Genomic DNA, 20,683 nt, shown 5'->3' on the forward strand with positions numbered 1-20,683 from the left:
AATCGCGTAGATACGTAGCCCTGGTACCAGGGGCACGCACTTGATTACTGCCATCCGTATACGCGCCGGGCCACGGTGACCCTACCGATCAATTAATTAGGGGAATCAAACACACTTGGAGTGAGCAAATTAACTGCAACTGCACCGTCGTGTTGCGGCCTGTGGTGGCGGTTGCCAATGTCGATATTGCATCGATGTACTCGTACCTCCAACAGCTTCTCCTCGCCGTCCCTAAATCTTCTTATTGTTTAGATGCATCACCTTTCCGCTCGATTCCTTGTCCTCTGCCTTTTCCACGATAATAGCAAAAGGCTGTAGCACATGACGCTAATTAACGTTCTTAAATTATCGTGGCGTTTCGCAAGAGCGGTTATTCGGTCTTCGAAAGCGGTAAACTCTGGGCAAAGTCGGATCGTAAAATCGCGTTGAACCGCGTCGACGATCGCCGTTCGGAAATTGGTTAAGCAAATAATCGCGAATACGCCGGCCGTTCAATTTTACGGGCAAATACGTTTGACGGTGCAACGTTAATGAATTAATGCCACGCGGACGAGCGCAAGCACGAACGCAGTTGCAGAACTGTACGATCGCAGTCGGGGTAAACGTTGAAACGGCGAGCAATTAATTACGAGCCCGCGGTAATTGTATAATTGTTTTACGATTGGATCCCCTTTCTGGGTACGATTGATCGCCGCGGCTGCCGCGACCCGTTTCCTTTTAACTTTGTCGCCGCGCTCGTACCAAGGATGCGGCCCCCGCTTCGGACCAACACAACGCCGGACGATTCGCTTGTTACACGGCAACCTCGTAAAATGGGAATCGTAAACATCCGTGTGCTGCGTATTCGTCGCGAGTCTTTAATCTCCGCGTGTTGTAAAAAGTTACGTAGTTTTTCTGCCGCTCAAGGAACTTGGATCCTTTCGTTCCTGAATGTCCCAATCAACCACGGTTCGCTTTTTTCTTCCCTTGTAGAAACGCGGGTAAAAAGCGCCAGGAACGTGGATACACTTACATGGTATAGTAAAAGTTACAAAAGTGTACGCGTTTAATCGTCGAATAAATGGAAAGTTATCGGAGACGCGATCGCACACTCAGAAGCACGCGTTCGCGCGACTTTCGAGCCGAGGATTATCTTCCGCGAGCCATCCCTTATGATATCAATTTACCGCGAGAGGAGCGAGGACCCAGCGCGACGGGCTTCCACGGTATCGACGCTCCTTCGGCTCATCGGGAAGAACGAAGGCCGCGAGTAAAGCTGAAGAGGAGAGAGCGTAAAAAAAGGTGGAAGCAAAGTGTATGGAGAAGGATGCAGGAAGAGAGAGTGCGAGGCGAAAGCAACACGTACCGGGAGAGCGGCGTGGCTCGCGTACAGCGGATTTTTTTCAATTTGGACCGGTAGGCGAGCGCCACTTGCCATAACGCAATTAATAAACTCAACGAGCGAGATCCGATCCCGATAGCGGCGGCGTAACATCCATTCGGGACGTAGCGGGCACAATGGCCGGCACAATGGCCGTGTATATGTGCACCCAACGCTCGGTACAGCCAGGACGGCCGATACGCATCTATGTTGTCTCTACAAAATTAAAACCCATGAGAAAAATAAATAGCCCGAAGGGGAGAGCAGGGTAGGAAGCGAGGAGTTCGAGATGCAGAGAGAGAGAGAGAGAGAGAGAGAGAGAGAGAGCAAAGCGGTAACGCGAGCGGGGGTTGCTTGGCTTAGGTTAACGACGTGTGCGCGCCGCGTGTGCGGGAGAGAGGCTCTCTTTCTCCCTTCGGATGGATGGGAAGCCGCGTAGCTCGCGCCTTCTGGCCGGATTCGCGGCTTACGGTAGCTCGCTCTCTCCATTTGCCACGATCGTTTTTCGATGAAACTATTCCCGGAGCTGGAACTATTAGGCTAGGCTGCGTAATAAACTAATGACTATCGGCTAACGTCGAGCCGTTCGTGTGCGTTTCTGCCCTCGGTAATTATTTAATGCATCGATTACCGAAATAGCATTAATCAAATTGGCCGGCCGCTATTTATATTATATGACCTAATGCACGGCGAATCGTATATTAATGCGCAAACTAAGTAAATTATCCAAGCATCCGCGTTTACGCGGCGAACGTGAATTTCCCTTCTTCCACCTCGGGAGACCCTGAGTGATTCTGGTCGCGTGTATGCGAACGACCGGCACGGATTGGCCGATTCCAGAGCGGCAATATATCGGTGGCGAAACACCGCGAGCAGACGAGTCGCGAATGAGTGCGAATCGGTGGAGGCAAGGGCGAACAGAGAGGAAGAGCGGTGGGTGTCCGGGCGGATACAAGAGAGGGGCGACGCCGAGTGGGTGGCTGGGGTGGTTCGGCCGGTCGCGGCTGCAACGACGCTGTACTGGCGAGCAAATGCTCATAAAAGCATTGATTAACTGTTGCCGGTCGTAGGTCAGCCAACGCGGCTGGCTCGTGTACCAATAAAACCCGGTTAATAGGGGGTCGACGTCGCTTCGATATCGCGCCATCGACCGTTCTATTCCGTTCCATTCCGTTCTTTCGCAGCGACGATTTTCACACTTCGAAAATCGAGCCCAGTCGAAGGTTAGTCTCGGAAAGCCACGAATTTGCGGTCGAAATACCGAGTCGGATCGCGTATCGGCGCAAAGTAATTAACGAGTCGGAGTAAGGGAATCTCTGGCGGAAAGGCGGACGATGGACTAGCGTCGCCTGATCAGAGGTTCTCGCGGGCTAACGATTCGGTATTAAAGATACGAACGGTCGGGGGTGGATGTTGCCGTACCAGCGACGAGAACCACTGGCTTAGGTGGAATTTTCAGGCTGCGGTTAGAAATTACGCGCGGGGCAGAGGGTCGTGGCTACGAGGGACGCGAAACCGAAGCCAAAACCGAGCGGTCCGGAGATTCGACACGAAAGTGAAATAATCCTCGCGATTAAAGCGATAATAACGCTCCGCGAGATTATTACACGGTCCGAGTTTCAACGATACGAGGGGAGACGCGATACGATATTTTCGTTTCACAGGCCGTTATGATTTTCTGTCCCCGCGATATTTTATGGCGTGTATTTTCTCGTCCATCGAGGACGATTATTCTGGCGCGAAGCGGAGGTGAGATTCGGGACGGAGACAAGGACGAAATGGTGGGAGAAGCGAGTTCCGCGCGAGACAGAGTAACAAAACGCCGGTGAATTAAACCCGTTCGTTGCTGCAACATCGTTCTGCGTGGCACGCCGCCGTAAATCAGTCGGGCCAGGAATTTTCGCGTTTCGCTGGTTTTTGCCTCGTAACGAAACACTTGCATGCTCCAGCCAAATGAAGACGTTAAGCGGCGACGCAGGAGAAAAAGTAGGCACGGCCTCGCTGCAGGGAGTTCGCCGGATGAACCGTGTTTGCTTTAACGCTCGGAATGTGGAACGAACCCGATCATGTTCTGACTTTGCGACTCGAAAAACTCGAAATTGTCGTGCGACCGAGCAGTACCATTCTCTCCCCCTTTTATATTCGACTGCGTTATGGGTCGTGCAATTGCGATAACCCGCCGGTTGCTCGTGCGTAAAAGATCGTCGCATTCGACCCTCGCTGCGAACAAGCTGACGCGCATCCTACACTGTCGCGTCATAAATCGCTCGCGAGACAACGTGGCCGGTTTTAGTACGACTTAATTACCGTGCTCCACGCGTCGTTTAATCGGTCGTTTCATCTCGCGGAGACCGCGCGTCGCCCGATTCAGCCTGAATCGAACGAGTTTCGATACGTATGTATATACGTTCGCGTGCCACGGTACTCAACGGACGAACAAAGTCCGCAGAAGGTGGATTCACGCGGGTTGCGACTCTCCTACGAGCGTACGCGTGCTTTTTAGGAGAGTGATGGCAATTTCCTGCGGTTAAAACCGAGGCTAATTGCTTCAAAAATCTGTACTAATTTGCCGGCCATTCCGGCACGGCGGTTCGGGGGAGGGAGAGGGGCGGCAGGTTGGCTGGTTGGCCGTCGGTGTTCGCCCGGCACCGGGGTGATGGTGGTAGTCAACAATTTACTCGTTAGCGGCCGGCGAGTGCCGCGCCGCTCAATTAACTCGCGAATCAACGAGCGGGCCGCTTTGTCCTCGAGCGAACGAGCATAGCGCGCGCTCTAACTCGCTCTTTCGTGTATTTTTATAATTTGCGCGGCCCTCGTGACCAACAAACCGGCGGAAATGCGTGAAACAACGGGCTAGGCCAACTGTGGGGGGTGGAGAAAAAAAAGAAAAAAAAAAACAGCCACGCACACGTATGCGCGAGCATATACACGCGTGCGCATCTACAAACGAGCGGAGGGTGAATAACGCGAAAAAAAGCGCGGGGGAAATGAAAACCGACACCACGGATCGTGGCTTGTTTTCTGCCGGCGGAACCTCCCCCTCGACACGGGGTAAATGTCTACTTTCGAGGGCGGTCGACCGGGCCGGTTGCTCGTTTACACGGGCACATGTCAAAGGTCCTGGTTACGCGTGTACCCACGCAAACGAGCCGCGGTTTTTTGCCGCGCTATTTATTTTCTTTTCATTTCCGTTCTCGTTCGGGCTGAAAGCGCTGGTAACAAGCGCTAGCGCCACTCGTTCGACTACAACCGGGACACGGCTGCCTTTAAATCGCTCAACACTCGATATTCGTGAGGCGCATGCAACACGCACCAACCTAACTCTGCTTACGATACAAACTTCGGAACGTTTAACCGCGTGGAGAAATCGAAGCGTACGAGGAAGGAGGACGGACAGAGAGAGAAAGAGAGGGATTGTAAATGCCGAACTGTGGCAAAACTCGGAGTAGAACGATCTGGATTCAAGCGGAAACGCTTAGGGTCGTACGAAATCGACGCTGCGCTTCTAGTTCGGGATCGTGGATAATACAAATCCCGGTAGGCATTGCGCGATAAAGGAAACCGGTATCGAGCGCCGCCTCCGTCTCTTTCGCTCTCTTCCCACTCTTTTTTCCACGAACCTCTCTTTCTCTCTCTCTGCCTGAACGCCTCTCTTCGTCGCGCCACAACTTCTCGATTCGCTCGATCCCCGGCACTACAGGCAACTGGGCAGGTTTACCTTCAGCGAGTGCACAAAAGTGCCCCGATCCAGCTTCTGGGCCCAGCCAGTCGGAAGATATTAATAACAAAATATGATATAATGGGAGCATCCCCGGCGAAATACAATACAATGTTTATGCAGAGGATTAACCGATGTTACGAGCACGTGAAAAAGTATCGACCGGCGAGCAGCGGGAGAGATACGGGGCCGTTGGTCCGAGCGGACTATTGCAACGCTGTCCAAGTTCACGGGCCGAGCCAACGGGCAGATGTGCCTCCGAGAACGCACGGGTCCCGGGCTCGATCCTTGGTTTTGATTACCCCGCGGGAAAGATTTACTTTCCAGATTAGCTCTGGCATCGATTTTTCGAAGACCCGATTGCCAAACGCAAACGGTTCGCTTCTCGCTCTCCTTTTTGACGCGTCCACGATCCATTTCGTTCGCTTCAGAAATAACAACTGCGTTGATCGATTCGAATGCGTTCGTTGGAATTACAGTTTATCGCAGAGTTCAGCGACTGGCGAATGAAGTTGATCGATTTCGCAAGAACTCTGGGCAACTGCGCCAGAAGATGTAAGCGTTACGGGAATCGTATGGATATGAAACAGCGTTTCGCAACAAAGTCGCAACGTGGAAGATTTTAGAGAATATCGGCGCCACTGTTCGTGACCGGGACGAAAGGGATTCCCAAAAAGGTCTGAAAAAGGAGTCCACCGGCGGCGAATCGGGCGCGATAAAACCAAAGGTTTCGTGCGTATCATCATCATTTCCGAAATAAAATATGCGTCCCTCTTTCTTCGGGTGGAGTTGCGTGCCGAGGCCGTGGTCGCGCGGTGAAATCCAAAATCCGCGCCGGCGGCTATGCGATCGCGTATGCCTGCTCGGAATAGATAATTTCGCGAACGATGCAGCCCGCGCGATCGTATCTAATTTTATAAATTCGCGGTACCTCGACTGGTTGGCGAACACAACGCGGAACATAGAGAATCTAGCGCCGAACCGAACCTGTCGAAGAATAGCTGGCAGGAAATGAAAAACGGAGATGGCGTTTGCGACATCGCCGATGCGGATCACGATGACGTTGCCGAAGAGGCAACGGCGGACGACGAAGAGCAAGAAGAGCGCGCGAAAGAAGTAAAAAAGGCGGGAGGTGGAGGTGGTGGAAGAGCAGCGGGAACGAAGATGCGAGACAACCGACTACAAACCACGAGGAGTGTAAATAATACTAAGGCTGATTGTGGGCGTGGCTGACAGAACTCTAAAAACCTTCGACTATATATCAAAAGGTTTACTGCCCTCGGATGATGCTCGTATCCGAGGAGACCCTGCAAGAACAAATACTGGACTGCTCTTTCGCGAGGAGACGCGTGGTAGGCAGCCAGTCGAGAAAGGCCCATGAACGAAAGGGACGAGAGATAGGGTTAGGGTCGGCGAGGAAACTGGACGTCCGACCAGCCGGATCTTATCGTCGTTAGGAAGCTTCGCGAGAATGATCAACCGTATCTTATATGCCTCTTCGTCATTCTTTCGTTGCTCGTAAGGTAGCTTGCGTCTCAATATCGCAAAATACCTTCCGTCCTATCTTCCCGGTCGTCCAGTGTTTTCCTTTCAATACCAACCCCTCCACTTTGCTACCGATCAACGGAAAGGCGATCGATGCGTCCCGATGACATCGTGAAAACGTCCCGCGAAGAAACGAAATACCAGCGGAACGGTATTCGCGGCTGTCTCGCGCGAGGCAGCAAGCTACGTCTCAATACGGGCAAGCGATTAAGAAGAATGGGTGTGGTGAAAGAGGAAAGCGAGGAAAGAAGAGCAGGGAAGGAAGGAGGAGCGAGGAGGAGGTATACATAGTCATGGCATCCACTCTCTCCTCGGTTGTTTCCAGACTGGACGCAGGGAGCTACCTCGATGGCTGCCCGCCTGCCTGCCTGTCTGCCTGCCTGTGCTCGCCTGCTCGCCTGTTCGCCTGGCTGGCTGGCTGCTTGCCTGCCCGCTCGCCTGCTAGCCCGGCTTCGAGTCTCTCGATTACTTGAAAAACCGGATTCCTCCTGCGCGAAACTGTGTTTCCCGTCTCGTGTTTATGTAGCAATACACGTCGATGGAACAATGTTGGATGGGATGCACGTGCATGCAACCGGCTAACGGGCTAAGCGCGTACGCGAGAATCCAGCTCCCGATCGGGATCACGAATCGATGACACTGTCGGAGAATGCCCGAGGAATGGGTGACGGTCCCGTGGCACGCTGTCCAAGGAAGAAAAGACGCGCGGTACAGCGAAGGAGAGGCGAAGAAGACGCGGAGAAGATGCGAAGAAGAAGAAGCGAAGGAGGGATGGCGTGGAAAGTACTTAAAGGGCCACGATGTCATCGGCCGTAGCCGGAGGGTCGGTGTTCGAGGGTTAAATCCAAGGGTTTTGAGGGAGTCGGTGTCGAGGGTAAACATATACATACCTAAGCGCAAATAACGCGCGTTGTCGGAGTTCGTGGCCGAGCATCGAGATAGCAAGACAGGGAGAAAGGGAGTCGGTGGATTTCTTCGTCGTTTGGTAGGAACAATGGCGGTAAGCAGAGGATCCGCGGACAAAGGGCAAATTTTCCGAATAATTTCACGATGCCTCGTCTCGGTGGTCATTCGAGCAGAGGGAGAGCGGACGGTTTTTTGGCCCGTACGACCACTGTTGGCAGCGGCCGAAGAAAGGAAAATTACAAAGGAAAATGAAAGTTGAAACTATGCGCTGGAGAGCAGAGATAGTCATGGGGTGTATCGATGACGTCGAACGTTTCTTTGCTCGTAGCAGGTTCGCGGTCGAAAACACCGGCGTACTCGGTAAATTTTCGTTAAGCCTAGCAGAAGATCGAGACGATAGCGATGGGAGGAAAGTCTGGCCGTGATCGCGACGCATAACAAATTCCACCTGTGCAGACGGCTCGCCTTCCATTCATCTGTCCATCGCGGAGGGCCGCGCTGGAAGAAGGAACAGACGTGACGAGGTCGCGGTGGAGAGGGATACCAGGCACTCGTTTAGCTCGGCAATTTATTCTCGCGTTTTGTAATTAACACCAGAAAAGAAGTAGCGCAGTCGTCCTTCTCTTACGGGCACGAGACGCGCGGCACGAGGGTGGCGGTGACTACCCACCTCCCGCAGTCCTCCCTTCGCCTTCGCCTCCTTCTTTCTCTGGCCGCCACGCCGAGTCCGACTGCTGATTTCGCATCTTCGCCTCCGCCTCCGCGCCGAGAGCGTTACACATGCAAAGAGAACACGCGTATCGTTATTAAGCGGCGTGGAAGTCAAAGTCCGCTCTCTCGGTGGATCTCTCGGCTCGTGGATGAGATACGCCGTGTGTGGATGAAAGGAGCAAAGAGGGAGGATAAAGGGTAATGAGAGAAAAAGCGAGATCCGCAGATACGGAGGAGAATATGGTCGAAGGAGAAAGAAAGGAAGAAAGCGGAGGAAGGACAAGAGGGAGAGAATGCGCACGGTCAGAAAGGCCAAGGGAGTACCAGGGAGAAGTTGAACGAAGAGGAAGACACAGGGAGGACGGTGAGGAAAGGGAGACGAAAAGGTGGAGGATGATGGAGGCCTCTCCTCCGCATGCCACTGCAGTCAGGCCAGACAGAAAGCGGTCTGTATAATTATGGGTTGTCACCTCATCAGCCACGAGAGGGGCAAAGAGGTGCCGGTATACGTCCGCGCGCGGACCCAGGGGTGGGAAGTTAGAGGAGCGCGGTCTTTAGCTCAAATTGTGTTTTATCGTCCCTCGCGTTTCGCTTCGGTCGGTCGTCGCGACGATCGCGATCAAGTTGGTCGATTCGTTTTTTCTTCTTCGCTGCCAAGGAAACGGAAGATTTTCGGAAACGCGTTTGCTCTTTGACCACGCGGAGGAACGCTGGTATCCTGGGTATCCTTCGTCGAGAGGATACGCCAGGTTTCGGTAAGGTCGGACGAAACGTCTTCATCGGTCGTCGCGTTACAACGCCGAACGTACCGCGACCGACAAATAGCCGTTGTCGAGGTTATAAAATCGGGGAACGTGCGTTTTAAGTATCTTCGGTGATCGGAACGTGCCACGGCGTTCTCACTCCCTCCAACCGTTCCCTTCGTTCACGACCCTTCAGCCCCTCTCTGCCGCGCGCATCCCCTCGCCAGCCAGCCCCCCGACCCTTTTTCTCTCTCCTCCCTCTACTTCTCCCTTTCGATCGTTCTCTCGCTTTCTGCCCGCTCGTATCCACGCAGCTACCTCTCCGTCTTTCTCATCCCGTGACGTCGCTCGGTTTCTTTCGCTCTCTATTGGTACACACGTAGCAATCTACGAGAGGAGCGCGTACACACGGAGGAGGGAAAATAAAAAGAAGGGTACTGCGCGAGAAGGTACTGAGGCTAAGTGGAGAGTTTAGAGGGATTTCATTAAATCATATGGATTGGGGATAATGTATGTTATTGAGCGGAGCGTTCAAATCGTGCTCTATAAGTTGTAATAAGTCCAATTTTAGGGCCGGTCATGGGCCGGGTCCCACAGTGGTTGTCAAACGATCCGTGGCGTTGTTTCGCTGGCAGTCGCGAACCGGCCGGCCGTTCGCGGGATCGACAGTCACTGTCTAGCGAACCCGCCACTTACTCGTCAAACGGCCAGCCGGTCCGCCGAAATCACTGCCATTTAGATAATTTGTAATGAATAGGCACCGCTCATTTTCTACCCCTTCCACCGAGGTCACCTCCTTCTCCCCTTTCTGCCTGGCCGCCGCTCCGTCTCCTTCTTTCCCTCTCGGTTTCGCCTCCCGTTGCACCGTATACCTCGCTGTTGTGCCCTCCTTCCGCCTCCCCCTTCTCCACCGGCCATCACGATCTCGGTCTCGCAATAGCATCATCTTCGACGTCATCTTTGCACGACTGGAATCCCAAAAGTGGGCCTCTCGATAATCGTCGGGTCTCGAATGTTCGTACAAAGTCGCCGTTGGTTCACGCCCCGTGAATCGACCGGCTCTATCAACGGCAGAAATTTGCTCACGATACGTTACGATGTGGTTAACGCGATCGTCCCCTAAGCGAGATCGTGACGCGTGCCGGTTGACGAAGATATACGGTCCGTTTGGAAATCCTGAAACGCATCCCCTAGATCCTCTGGCAAATATACACACGGTATTTGCGGGAATATCGGCGGACATCGCCTGTCCCTTGTTTCGTATGCTCCTCTCCTGCTACCTACAGTCCTCTGACTAACGGGGTTTGCTCGGTTCTTCTTCCAGACGTGCCGAGGATGGAAAAGTCGCCGCTGCTGGCGAACGGCTACAATCACCCACCCACGCATCTCAGTCACATGCAATTCATGCAACTGGGTGGACATCCAGGTGCAGGACACACCGCCATTCTGTCGCCGGCTAGTCTGCCCCATCACCTGCAGGCACAGGCTCAGGCGCGCGCTGAGCAGGGCCTCAAAGTCAACCCCAACATGTCGAACATGGAGGCGCTCGCGAGGTAAGCCTTTGTAAAACGTCTCCTTAAAATCTGCGGGGTCCAAGTTGTGGAACCATACGGTCGAACGCTGCATCGCGTCCTGGGAACGAAGATACAGAGACGATGGTCCCAAGTTAGGAAAATGATCGAAGACAAAGTACATAGCTGGGATCTCGTACGAAGCGATAGGCTACTTTTTCGGAGGTTCGACACGCGTTCGTACGGATCGGCGCGTTCATCTTGTCTCGGTGTAGTTGTAACGAAGGGCCAGCGAGGCCAAAAGAATACAACTTTAAGAGGATTTGAAGAGACGGCGAAGCCGTGGAAATCCGAGGGGTCTCGACACTGCTTGATCTTTCCTTCCCTCCTTCACCTCCTCCGTCTCTCGGTGGCGAAGTCCGTTTCCTTGGGTGCGTCGCGTTCCTTCTAGGTCGTTTACTCGACTCGCGTTACGCTCGCGACCTCAAACGAGTCACCCTTCTATCGTTCCCGCCTGACCCAACTCGACCTCGTCGTACCCGTCGATGACCAACGGTCGTAGCCAAAATTTCGCCAGTTTATGTGGAATTCCGTAAACTCGTTCGTTGCGTCGTATTTCGTTCAGGAGCACGAGGTCGACCGGTTGCTTCGATCGAGGAGAGGGAACCGGTAAATCCTCGAGGCGTTGCAGTCTCGAGACGTATATCATGGATTACGCGTGCCCGTTTAGTCGTTCTCGCGCGGGAGCCAGGGAATAGGGAGAAACGACGGCGCGTTGGGACACAGTCTATCGAAGGAAGATCATCCTTGCAGAGGGAGCGTAGTCTCCGAACTAATCTAGGCATTTGTTAACGTGTTTCTAATAGACGCGGCTGGTGGTGTTCCCTGTTCTCTGGTCTTCCGACGAAACCCCGTCCCAGCCAGTTTTGAGGATACGGAGACTCGCCTTAATTTTCGATTACACCCGCCAGCCGTAATTAGCTTCGTCCTATTCGCCATTAGTCGGTCGGTTCAGTCTGCTTCTTCGTCTTTCATCCGAGTTCCTCGGTTCGATTCACGGTGATTCGAGATGTACTTTCGACCCGACAGCACGAAAAGGTTCGAAGCGTGGAAGGAAAGGAATCGCGTGGATTCGTCTTGAGTGGAGGGGCGGCCAGTGTCGGCTAGAGTAAAGCGTGTCCTTCCGACGCTACGCGCCTACGTGTATAATGACGCGACGAAGGCGGCGCCGCACGTTTCGCATTATGATTTCAGCGCTTTGCTTTTAATTAAAATGCAAATCTATCGTGGCAGAGGAGCGAGAGAGATCGGGAGGTAAGACGGATTACGTCTGGGGGCGGCACGACAAACACCGGAATATGATTAATTCAACGCAACCCCATCCTGGCGTACCGCGCCGTCAGCGCACCGTTGCCCTCTATCGCCACCCTCTAATTCAGCCCCGAGCCCTTCCTGCTCGCCACGACGACCTACTCGACCGGCTTACGCGAGCCCTAGGCCGCCTTCTGCGACGCCAACTTCCTTCCGACCCAGACGATCGCGCTACGGTTTCCACGTTTTTCCTTCAACAGTTCGATCTTACTTTGCCACCGGTTCGTTCTTCCATTTCCTTCTCTTTTTCTTCGCTCAGTTCCGCCGGGATCCACGGTGATCCTTGAAAGTGTTTTCGGTGGTCGATACACCGGCTAAATTAGGACAATCTCGGGGACCGCGTTCTAGGGACGATGCGACGTCTTTTTTAATCAACGACTTCAAAGCGTCTTCGTTTCGAGCGTAGGACAGGCTCGATCGAATCAAAGGACAAACGAAAGACGAGACGGCACAAGGAGGACTCTTAATCAACTCCGCGGATCCACTTTCCTCGAGGATATCCCGTGGCAGGCTTATAATTAACCGATTCGTTTATCAACTCGCGCCCCTTCGTTTCCCCACCGTTCGTGAAACGCCGGTGATGCGCGTTTCTACGTTATTTTTCATTCTCGCGACGCTTCGGCCTCTTTCCTGTTTTGCGTTCCACCGTCGTATCTCAAGTGTCGCTTTTTTTGTGATCCACAGGTCCGGAACGGTTTGGGAAAACTGCCGAGCTGCCTACGAAGATATTGTCAAACATCTCGAAAGGTAGGAGAATTTTGAATCCGTACCTAAAAAAAAAAAAAAAAAAAAAAAAAAAGAAAGAAAGGAACAGAAAAGTAAAGAATGAAAGAAAGAGGATAAAAAACGTGGACAATGTATGGAAGACTCGATTACGTTTCGCGCCATGGGTAATTCGGCCAGTCATCCGTGTCTCGATACCCTGCGTCGGTTTCGCAACGAGTCGAGAAAAATGAGCCGCGAGACGCGGGAAACGTAGGCCGGTGCAACACGCGACCGTTTCGCGTCCGATAAATCAGCATTACCGTCGGCATCGAGTTTCCGGTCGCGCGACAGGTTGAGTCCAGGCGTGACGCTGTAATGCCCGCATGATTTGTACGGTGCGAGCGTCCGCACCCTCCTTCCCACCGTCCTCAAATCCATCCGCCGGCAGCCCGGTCCCGTCACCGATACGACACCAATGTCGACCACCGGCGACCACCCTCGGTATCCGCCACACCGCACCGCGCGCATCGACCATCGCGCGCCATCAGCCAGCGTCATCCGCCACCGAGGTTTCCCCGTGATCCTAACCACTTGTCACTTCACGGCACGCAGATCATCGTCGCGACGTGCCCGTCCATCATTCGGGGATTAAATCATTCGACTGGCTGTGCGAAATACTTGCGCGTCCCGCGTCGCCCAACAGCCTCGTTCCTTTTACACCACCGAGGGAGCTTTAGCCGCGTGAAAGCGGCTCTCTGCCGTTCCGCGGGTTACAAACTGAAACTTTCATCCCCTGCGTGTGGTGGTTGGCTGCCTTCGCGAGACACCCGAGTTCCTTTGTCTGTTTGCTGGTTTACTATGTCGTCGGCTGATCGAGGCGGAGAGAAAGGAAGGCAGGAAGAGGAAGGTGCGAAGTCCAGGGTCGAACTGTTAATACGGGGGTGAAAATCGACACTTGACCGGCCGAAACGTAATTTCCAATTCAAAGGCAATGACCATTGGCTCGCTTCTCTCCGCGGCTCCCTTTGCACCCCTCGACCCCTCGCACGCGTCACCTCCGCGATCAAACCCCTCTCGCTTTTCCCTCTTTTGCTGTTTCTCTATCCAGCCAGCCGTCTCGTTCTATTTGCTTTAACGGCTCCCGGTCCAGTCGACTTCGTCAACCGGACAAACGCGTATTGTGATTTCAGCCTTTGACTGCTAGCCGTTCGATGGATATCGTAGGGGGGTGGCAAATGGTCGCGGACCCGTGCGGAGCGATACAGAACGGTACGGAGGGAGGAAGAGGAGGAGGAGGAGGAGCAGGAGGAGGAGGAGGAGGTAGAAGAGGGTGGTGCAGAGGACGGGAAATAGGGGGTCGAATTGGCGGGTACGGAGACTGGAAGGGACGGACGAGCGAGCACCGTGAATATTCATGCCGAGAACCCTAGACGAATTCGGACTTGTTGCGACTGACACTGATGTAAACCTTTGTTTATCCTGCGTGCACCATACCCTCGGCCGTATCCCTTCCGAGCATGGCTGGCTACGCACTCCGATCGCCTCGTCTCGCCTCCACCCCCGATGCCAACCGAGTATTTAACTGAGAGTTAAATTCTGATTAATCGTCGGTACCGGGGTTATTAATTGTTTGTCCTTTTGATTTTACAAGCACACGGAGCTCACGCCTACCGAAATCTGGTTCTCCCTGTCGGATTCCCTCTCGTGTTCTCCATCTCTCTTTTGCCTTTGTTTCCAAGTTTGCCGTAGTTTCTCTCTTTCCGTCTTCTTTTCCACCGCACCCTGTTTCCATTTTAATCTCGATGATTTGTTGTCGCTAATCCGGCTGAGACCCGTGACATCGGAAACCCGAATTCCGCCACTAAAGTTGGCCGGCTCGTTTGTCTTTCCGCCAGTTCGAGCAATTAAATCTCATAAGCCAGAAATCGCAGCCCTCGAAAAAGTCGGATAGCTCTCGCAGATCCGCTGGTTTTTCCAGCGACGTTACGGACGATGTTTCGTGCCTTCGAAACGTTAAAACTTGGAGAGGGTGAGAACGGAACCAAATGGAATCGCGGAAACGAGCGAAACGACGGATCCATTCAGCCCGCCGTGAACTCTGTCCGTAAACTAAGTAATATTAATGGTCCAGCCGATGGCAGAAGGCGCGGTATCAATGCGCTAATGTCGGCTTCCTGCCTTTAAAACTACCTCGTCATTCCGGGATAATTCTCGCGTATTGTCGTTCGCCATCCAGCTACGCCGGTTTTGCCCGCTTCCTTATCGCCGACCCGTCCGGCCTTACGAACTTACCTCTGATATTCTCTGCCTCCTTCGGTCTTCCTCCTCTTTCGGCGAATTCGCCAACGACACCCTCGGAGATGTCATTAATTACGACGACGACAACGACGACAACGTCAACGAGCTTCTATCGTCGGGGACATCTGCTGGAAAATAATATTCATAAAGTTGAGCCCCGTCGTTACGAGCGTCGTTTTCGATCCATCTTCGCGCGTATTTCACTCCTACCTCCTATCGCAAGAAACTTGGAATCCTATTCGAATATTCCTATCTCTGCATGATTGAGAAAAAATGTAACGAAGAACGATTCGAGAGGAAAACACGTATGTTCTACATACTGAGAGACGTTATTAATGACTAGACTGCGGATGGTTGTGCACTTGTGAGATCTTTAATTATGCAAGAATGTATAGAATGCACATAATACGCAAGAATGTACAAATATTCAAAGTATCTGGAGCATGAAACAAATTCCTTTAATCGTATTCGTAAGAATCTGAATTTGCATAAGTATCCGCAGTCTAATAACGAATAAGGTAGCAATTTCTTTCCACTGTATTAGATTGTCCGAAAAGTGTCTATCCTTTACAGACACGTCTTTTACAACGACGCATCTTTATATAAACGTAACGTGAAACGTAATCTGTCGAACGTTGTGATCTTTATTTTGATAGGATAAAATGGATTATACGTAATTCGATGAAATAATATAAAACGGAATATGTTGTACATCCATTATTTCCTTATAAAATGAGAGAAACGTTTCGGACGATCTAATATGTCTAATCTCAGGGTAAAGGGAGACTTTGCGCGAAACGGCGTCGACATCTCCGCTTTAAGTCGAAGAGAATCGCCATCCCTTTGCCGTCCTTCCCGCGATGCACCCCTCGTTCGCGAATTGCGACGACGCAAAGGGGGCAAGGGAGGATTAAAAAGAAGCGTGAAGAACTCTCGAGTGCCGGGCTTCCCTCCCGAACCGTGACGCAGTGGACCGTTTCGCGAGAGCGGAGCGGCGCGACGAAACGGTTAATTCGATTCGACGATCGTTCGCCGCGATAGCGAGCTCGGAGCCGACAACTATCAAGCGGCGCGTTAATTGCGTTCAAACGAACTGTCAGCGCGTCGACACGCACGCGCGCGCATCTGAGCGGCGTCCCGCGTGCAAATACGCGCATTATGATTAATACCGTCACAAGCGGCTCTAGGCGTCGGCTTGTCAGCGGCTTGCAATCAGGGGATAGGCTAATTACGCTCTCTCTCTCTCTCTCTCTCGTCCGAACGTTCACCTTCCTTCGTTCCCTCTCGAGATCCTCCTTTTTCGGCTACGTAGTTTTCCATTCGACCGAATGCTACGACGAAATTAATAATAACGGGTTAGCTGTCGATCGCTCCGAGTATTAGTTACGGCGTTTCCTTTGTCTTTCATCTCCACCGGTATCAACGCGATCGTTAAACCTATCTTCTCCGTGTTCGCGAATATTTCCACGGCTCGTCTCCGCAGGCAGTCCAATAATAGCACCCACGTGATTTACAGATCCAGTTTAGCGTGGGTGGGGATCTAACAAATCGAATCGGTTACTCGTTCGCGTGTTCGAGGAATGTCGGATCTCTTTCACGTTCGCGTGATAGTCCCGCGAGGTAAAAGAGGACGATCGTCTACAGTCTAGGCGGATAATCGTATGTGGAAGGCGACAAGCGCGTCGATTCGTTCCTCGAATCGGCCGCTCGTGCCAAACATCCTGACCCGAAAATGGACCCTTCTAACGACCCTCTTACGAAACGATACGGCCACGATCTCGGCGGTCGGCTCTTGGCCCGGGTCCGGTGTCCGACCACCGAATAAATTGGTCCTTGCCTGTCGCGCGTAGATCCGGATGAATCATTCTCTCGGGTATATCTGTTCTCCTCTGTCTCCCGCGACGAAAAGAGACGTCGAGGTGGATCGAAAGAAGGACGACAAACGGGCGAGGAGACCTCGTAAAGTTTCTCGACTCATAAAGCTCGCACGGGCGAGAACGCGACTCGTCGACTCGCGACAGGGTGCCGTCTGCAGATCGCAGAAAAGAGTCGTCACCTCGTGAACGAGCGTCTTTGAGACATTCATTTTATTAACTCGACAACGAATTACTTAGGGCCGGCGGCGCGGGTCCACCGGGCGCAACTTCATCAGAAGCCGCGATAATTATCGTTTGAAGGATAATTAATGCCGCGCCATTAACGACGTCGCGCTCTTTATGCTCGCCTCGAAATTTTCGCTGCCGTATTTTTAGCAACGACATCGCTCTCCGACCGTTTCCGGGTCATTTACTCCGCGAACCACCCCCTTCGCCAGGATTATTTCGATAGCCGTCGTCGAGTCGACGGAAGATAACGAGGAAGAAGGCGGTCGACCATATCGACTTGCAGGGGGCGTGAACTTCGTCGCGATGTCTCCTAGAAGCGACGCGTTACATATTAGGCCGCCGTGCGGTAACGAGCGTAGCCGAGTAAACTTTGGCTGCGACGAAACGCGATGATTAATTAAAAACATAATTAGTCGCGACGACCGGGATCCACCCACAGCTCGCCAATGTACCGTGAAATTGTCAACCATCTTGTTTCCCTTTCCTGCCTTTCGCTTCCTTCGATCGTCGTCGTCCGTTCTTTTTCTGGCCCCGGCGATCTCGTTAAAGGCGGGCCCGTTCGCTCATTTTCTCGGGTCTTCGTTCGGGAACGCGCGCGATCTTCGTGGAAGTATCGAACGTCGTGACTAACGAGCTGCTCGCGAGTCTCCTCGTCTAATTTGTCTCATCGATCGGAGAACGAGTCGCCTCGTTATGTCCCGCTTCGACGTCCTTTTTTCGTATATTCTTTCGCGCATTACGACGAACACGACATGGCTCGTCGTAGACAAAGAGCATACCGAAAGCGTCGAGCGAAAGGCAGCGTTCATTCGGGGCAATACCGATTCTAATGATAAAATATCTTTCCTCCCATGTTCGCACCCTTCTTTGTCCTTATTTCCGCGCGATTCTCGTGTACCTTCGCGACGGCCAAGATATATTGTTATTAAATGGTCTCCCTTCGGTTGTGCGCGCACGCTAGTATATTACGTCGCGGGGCTTCTCCGTTGCCTTCACGTACGCACGCACAACAGACAGCCCGCACGCAGTGCTTAGCCTTCCGCGTGTGGAACTGCTCTCTTATTTACGGTCGACTGGCATGCGAGTTTGCCACCAACTTCCGCTCAAAATTCGTCGCGAGACAGAGACAGAGACAGAGAGAGAGAGAGAGAGGGAGAGATCGGAAAATCGAAAACCTCGAGGCGAAAGGGCTAATGTGGCCCTTGAAAGTTGGAAGTTGGGAAGAAGTGAGCGAACCACAGGGAAAGAGTTGCTCGATGGGTGGGGGAAGCGAGGAGAAGAGGCGGTGGGGAGGTTAATTGAAAAGCAGTGGAAGGGTGTCATTAAATAAACCGCGGACGAACGTTCCTGCGGTTCCGCGGCACTACCGTTCGCAGGCACGGTTTCGCCGCCACTTTTGGTAATGAACTAATATTTGCAGTGTGCGTTCGGACGGCGGTTTGCACGCGTATACGCGGCTGGTGGCTTACCTTTTGCCTTGTCCAGACGCGCAGTAGCGCGCGGTGCGCGCGTCGAAGGGTGCGCTTGCCCTGGCAAGGTTAGCCTTGGACAAATACGCGACCCTCGCGGTGATGGCCATGTACCAGCGGGGTTTTAAAGGTTAGGGAACGATCGAAAATTCAATCGTGTCGCGGCAAGGAAGCTTCTACGCTGCGGACGATTATTCGTAACGGTCGTTGGACGCATCGACGAATCGGCTACCAAATTCGATAATACTCGGACGAGGAACGACGAGGAAAAGAGGCGCGGAAACGTCGGTGACAAACGAGCCGAAAACGGTCACTCGAGGAGGGTAATCGTTTCCCAATTGAAATCCAATAGCAAACGACATACAGGCGGTGGCCCTCGTCCCTCGAGAAGGACCGAACGTCCATCGCTGTGTGCGTCCATTGATCATCGGTCTAAACTGTTTCTGACGCGAATTATGCGGAAGTAGGTGGAAAAAGTGTGGGCTGGCAAAAGCAATCGCGAGTCAGCCGCTCGGTTCGTGATCGTCGGTGGCGCGAACACTCGTGGAATTTTCAGGAATTTAAATAATATCCTTTTATATTATCGAGGATGCGCTGAAAGTAGCAGCGGGTAGGGTCGTAGGTTTTCGCGGCGGCTATCATAAATCCGGCGGTTGCGCTGCCAGCGGAGAGAGAGAAAATCTACAATTCTAAAGCTTTCCATAAAACACTCGACAAAACGCTTCGCCCGCGGTTTTCGAGTGGCTACCGGGCCCCTTCTCCATCACCTCCCTCTCCACTTTTCCCGCGTCTTCCCTGGCGCGTCGGCCGCCTGCCTCCGCGCCGCCGCGAATCTGTTGAAATATGTAAAACCGTGTAACCTCTTCAATTTACATAGGAACGCGTGGGCGCGCTGCTCCCCCGGATGAAAAGTGGCCGATCCTCCTCTTATTAATTGATCGCCCGAAATCCGCCGATCCACTTTCTACCCCTCCGTGAAAAACCCTTCCGTTCGCCCTTCTTCCACCTACCAGTTTCGTGGTTTTCCGATTTTCTCCCGGCTAGACAAAGAGGAAGAGAAACACGACTGCTATTTGGCCGTACGGCTACGAGGAATTTCATGGGTGGACAAAAACAGCAGCAAGACTAAAAGGGGAACCGTGACGAACGACGCGGCGGCGGGGAAACGTTGTCTCACGTGATAGACGTCCATCATCGCGCACGACGAAAGCCTTAACGTCGCGGACGCGACACGTAAATACACGTGTGTATCGCCGTTGATACAACGATCATTTTTTTCTTCTGGCCGTCGACGATAATCGCAGTCGCTCGCTTCGTTTTCCTTCCACCTTCGCCTCTTTCCATACCGTCTACTACGGTTCTCTTTCTCTTTTTCTCCAGCCGGTTTCTATATAGGTTTCTCTGGTGGCGCGTTCTCTCGCCGCTATCCGTGATCCAGGGCGACGGCACGCCGCTGCCACTGGTATTTCGAAACTCGCTGAACAAACAAGCGCCGATAAAAGTACCGCGGTATATAGTACATCTGGAAGTAGGGACCATCAGTCACGGCGCATCTGCGAACCACTTTCCTTCCCTCCCCCCGCCGCCACCTCCACCGCCGCCGCCACTGACTCCTCCGCCCGCTCGTTTTCCCTCGCGCTCCGACGACCCCTCCGGGAGTGCAGCGGGTGTCCCGAACTTCTCCTATCCACCCACCGCGCCGCTAAAAACCATTTGTCATCGGCCGCGTAAATATGTTCTCGAGCGAAACGTGCGTTCGACTTTTTTCTCTCGCCCACGGTGTTACGCTCCGCTCACGGAAATTCGAGTCCACGCCAAACGATGATGGTCGATCGCGACGCGACCATCCATTTCCTGAACGCCTCCTACCTTTTTCCATCGAAAGGCGACCGGAATCGCTCGCGTTTCCATACGTTTCTTTGATCGTGCAAGGATTTATGGACTCGTGTCGCAACAACTATCCGACTATTCCGATCTTTGCTTCATTGGCTGAAGTAGAATGTTCCAATGGCGTGTATATTTTCGCAAGCTCCCGCAACCAAATGAACTATCCGCGCGATAGTTCCCTGGCATTGTACCAGAATCTCTAGTATCGTTTAACGCGAAACCGAGTAAATAAGCAAGCACGTAGGAGATCGACGCCGGAATGGCAAGTAACGAGCTACGGCTACGCGGGCAAAGTTTATCTTTATTTCGGCGAGCTCCGCGTCTTCACCAGGGGAGTAGCTTAAAAAGTTGGTC

General features: G+C 52.9%; 1 protein-coding gene across 7 annotated transcripts in view; it reads left to right on the top strand.

The window, feature by feature from the left end:
* Nucleotides 1–20,683, top strand: part of LOC126914387 (dachshund homolog 2) — a 142,437-nt gene that overhangs the window by 56,646 nt on the left and 65,108 nt on the right. For 6 of the 7 annotated variants that reach the window (XM_050718276.1, XM_050718277.1, XM_050718275.1 and 3 more), the window contains exons 3-4: nucleotides 10,308–10,536; nucleotides 12,550–12,612. In XM_050718276.1, coding sequence (XP_050574233.1) covers nucleotides 10,308–10,536; nucleotides 12,550–12,612 — 292 coding nt within the window. The remainder of the gene's footprint in view (nucleotides 1–10,307; nucleotides 10,537–12,549; nucleotides 12,613–20,683) is intronic. The other variant, XM_050718273.1, reaches the window with a different exon arrangement.

The sequence above is a fragment of the Bombus affinis genome, chromosome 3, assembly GCF_024516045.1.
Source record: "Bombus affinis isolate iyBomAffi1 chromosome 3, iyBomAffi1.2, whole genome shotgun sequence".
In the NCBI taxonomy this organism is placed as follows: Eukaryota; Metazoa; Arthropoda; class Insecta; order Hymenoptera; family Apidae; genus Bombus; species Bombus affinis.